Here is a 4,181-nt window from a genome sequence, read left to right on the forward strand (position 1 = left end):
AAAAGCGGAAGAGCGGGCACCAATCCGCTCAAAAGTGAACTGGGGCAAGGCATGACAGTCAGACGGTAGGAGATGACAGACGCGATGTAAGCATTCGCCGCTCCGCCTAACTCCAGGAACAGTTTCCTCTCGGTTCATTTCTTCTATTCCCTCACTTCTCTTATCTGATCATTACACATACACACACACACACACACACACACACACACACACACACATCACTCTCACACACACACACATCACTCACACACACACAACAAGCATACATACATACATACATACATACATACATACATACATACATACATACATACGTACGTACGTACGTACATAAAGAGAACATCTATGCTGAACTATTGAGAAATCTGCAGTTACTCTATCCAGATTACAAGTTCAGGTTTATACCTGTAATTACTGGAGCCCTGGGATATGTAACACGCTACCTAAATACTAATCTTGAGAAATTAGGCTTCTCAAAACCAAAAGGAGAAAGCTGATTCGAAGACTACAGATCCAGTCCATCACTGGAATGTAAAAGTCTGTAAAACTTTCCAGAAGTTTATCATTTAAATATAGATGGGCATGTCTATATATGCAATTATATGCATGAGAATACATACATAAAATATACAAACCTGCACATACATACATACATACATACATACATACATACATACATACATACATACCCTATTGTTGATTTTTAAATTTCAATGAAGGAACCCTGGATCTAGGTTAGAAACCGGTTCTTTCTCTATGGGCAAGAAATCTTGAAATAAACTGAATAATGACATTCATACATACATACATACATACATATGTGGTATGATACACTTATAGTATGACTGGTGTTACAGCGCTAAATAGAATAACGATGCTTGCGAGGAGAAAATGTTTACGGAGATGAACGAACTGAAGATGTCTACTCACACTATTGTAGATGAACGAACTGAAGATGTCTACTCACACTATTGTAGATGAAACTGTCAGCCGCTTTACCATAGTCCCAACCACAGCATTCCAAACACCTGAAACAGAACAATACAAAACAACCTCTTTTCATTTCCATTACCATTACTAGCGGCGGTACCCAGAGTTTCCCAGGTTTGTAGAAATTATAAGAAAATACCACATAGCTTAGGCTCTTTTGTTTGAAAAGATGCATCTCTGGTGAAAGTTTCTAATTCCCCGATGCAAAACTGAGGTCAAGGACTGAGAACATATCTACATTCACTTCATATGTTAATGTTAGTTATGGCTGTCAGCCGAGACCACTGTGAGGACAGCAGCACCGCCTTCCTTTAGCCGAGAGAAACGCACAGTTTTCCTCTGTTTGGTCGCTTTGGCAAAAGAGTTAGTATGATGATAGGCAAGGCTGAGATAGGAGACAGACATTTTCCTCTCAGGCCAAACTGTCAACTTCTTCAAACTCTATTTGCATATAGAGGGACACGCGACCCCGACCTCTCCCGAAATAAATTTGTTGAATGAGTGGCAGTAGTGAGTATGGCCTCTTTGAAAAATGCGTCAACTCGTAGAATGTAACTATACACCAGAGAAATCTATCGGCTAAGAAGCCCCAAGAACTGAGCTGAGGGACTCTTTGATTGGCCCTTGAGATTATCCCCTTATTGAGGCATTTCATTTCATTACTTTTGTCTACGTGGAGGTGCGTGGCTTAGTGGTTAGAGTGTCAGGATCATGATCGCAAGATTGTGGTTTCGATTCCTGGACCGGGCGACGCGTTGTGTTCTTGAGCAAAACACTTCATTTCACGTTGCTCTAGTCCACGCAGCTGGCAAAAATGAGTACCGCTGCGATGGACTGGCGTCCCGTCCAGCTGGGGAACACATACGCCATTGAAACCGGGAAACCGGACCCATGAGCCTGGCTAGGCTTTAAAAGAGCACATTTATTTTTTACTTTTGTCTACTGCTGTTTTTAAGAGTAGTTTTTTTATATTTATCTTTTCTAATTGTCACAATCGATTACAGAATCGCCTACCGTTTATAACATTCTACATCCGGCTTCCTTCCATCCATCCATTTTTCCCGCCCATTATTGGATGGGTCATAGGGGTAGAGTCCTCAGGCACCTCCTCCATAGGGTCCTATCAGAAGCAACCATCATTAGACTTTCCGGATGGATTCTCAACTGTGACCAACTGAAACTATGGATATTTTCTAACCATCTTGTTCTTAGTCTAACCCCGGGCCTCCTGCCAATTGGCTCAGCTCCAGGAATATTTCTATTATTTGAGACGTCGCACAATATACAATATCGTGAAGTTGTTGATTGAAGATATTGTATCTACCGGGGGTTTGTACTGTCTGTCAAGTCACGAAAACGACCTCAGACAGACAATACTTTGTTTCTAAACAATACCGATTTTTGCAATACACCTAGATTGTAGGGTATTTTTAAAGTTTCCAGAAGTTTCTTCAAATTGGTTGCTATTGAACCCAATGCCCGATGATAATAGGGACAATCTTTATGTCCCTATTATCTCTCGTAACTGCCTCTCGTAACTGCCACATCTTAGCGATCTTAATTCCTAGGTCTCCATATTCATCAATCTTTTTCTTTCAGAATAATATGTTGATCTCCTGTCACTGCCACGTCAATTATTGGGCACTCTTGTTTTTCCCTCCTGAAGGTTACTATATCAGGCCTTCGGTGCTCTAACACTTTGTCTGTCTGGAAATCAAAGTCCCAGATGGTTTTTGCCTTCCCCTTTTCGTCTAAGACGGCGAGCTGGCACTAACGGGAAAGTAAATAGGCAGAATCGTTAGAGCGTCGGTTGTTTGCTGGGGAGAGGGCAGATGAGGAAGCTTCTATAGTGAAACTAAGAAGAATTACAGCAATTCCAAGTATGTTACCAAAAACGTACGAGCAGAATAAGGGTCTGCTTCTTTTCGCTAATTCCGGAATCCGAAATTTAAGAGATCAAGGGAATTATTTCGCAAAATTTCTCCAGATTTTACAGTAAAAAACGTGTATGAAGCATTATTAATAAAAGAAGAAAGACAAAAGGCAATATAGTGGTCTGTATTTTGATTAATTGATTAATTTAAGCGATCCATGAAATTATTCGTCAAAAGCTGTCCAACTTCAATGATTTACTGTATCAGAATAGCAATGAAGAACTCTCTCGAAGACTGGCAAAAAGAGTGCAGGCAAAATAATGGTCCTTGTTTTATTTACAGGATCTTGAATGTAATAGAACTGGGGTATTATTTCGTAAAAGTTCTTCAGCAATAAAGAATTCCAGCTCTCTTGAAGACAGACAAAAAAAAGCGCAATAAACTTACCAGGTGCTAAATTGTGGGGTGAAGTTTGTAAACAAGGAGAATTGCTCCATCATAATCCGTTTCAAAGCCTCGTCGAATTCGTTCGAATTGTCTTTGGTGGCTTTCTTTGTGCTTTTTGGAATCGATGGTATAATGTGTTGTCTGACTGGAATGTAGCTGTCACAGAACTGTGGGACTTGTGGAAACATATAATGGACAGAATCAGAGTGAAAATTCATGCCTGAAGTGCTGTCTTGCAGAAATCCTCCTGGCGGATTGAAGAAGCTGTTGACCGGAAAGTTAGAGAAACCTGTACACGGTACCACCTGAAATAAAATATGGTTATATTGTATGCGTCTGGCTTGTGTGTGTGTGTGTGTTATGATGTTATGTATGAATGGATGTGTAATTTCTTATTTCTTTATTGCCCACAAGGGGCTAAACATAGAGAGGACAAACAAGGACAGACAAACGGATTAAGTCGATTACATCGACCCCAGTGCATAACTAGCACTTAATTTATCGGCCCCGAAAGAATGAAAAGCAAAGTCAACCTTGGTGGAATTTGAACTCAGAACGTAGCGGCAGACCAAATACCTATTTCTTTATTGCCCACAAGGGGCTAAACATAGAGGGGACAAACAAGGACAGACAAACGGATTAAGTCGATTACATCGACCCCAGTGCATAACTAGCACTTAATTTATCGGCCCCGAAAGAATGAAAAGCAAAGTCAACCTTGGTGGAATTTGAACTCAATCCTTAAAACGGATTTGTAATTTCTGTACATAAAATACAAGAACATTTATATTCAGGCAATATTTCGAGCAAGCTGAAACTTCGAAATCACTATCAACCGTTTGCTTGTTAAAGTTTAGTAAACATGTACTT

At 40.2% G+C, this 4,181-nt stretch overlaps 1 protein-coding gene across 2 annotated transcripts in view; it reads right to left on the minus strand.

Annotated features, from left to right (window-relative positions):
• The window catches only part of LOC106881497 (uncharacterized), a 23,044-nt gene that overhangs the window by 1,704 nt on the left and 17,159 nt on the right, over nt 1-4,181 (minus strand). Inside the window, exons 3-4 of one of the 2 annotated variants that reach the window (XM_014931902.2) lie at nt 3,312-3,616; nt 931-1,028 (exon numbers count right to left, since the gene is read on the minus strand). In XM_014931902.2, coding sequence (XP_014787388.1) covers nt 932-1,028; nt 3,312-3,616 — 402 coding nt within the window. In that variant the 3' untranslated portion in view covers nt 931. The remainder of the gene's footprint in view (nt 1-930; nt 1,029-3,311; nt 3,617-4,181) is intronic. The other variant, XM_014931901.2, reaches the window with a different exon arrangement.

This window comes from Octopus bimaculoides, chromosome 4 (assembly GCF_001194135.2).
Source record: "Octopus bimaculoides isolate UCB-OBI-ISO-001 chromosome 4, ASM119413v2, whole genome shotgun sequence".
NCBI classification, from domain to species: Eukaryota; Metazoa; Mollusca; class Cephalopoda; order Octopoda; family Octopodidae; genus Octopus; species Octopus bimaculoides.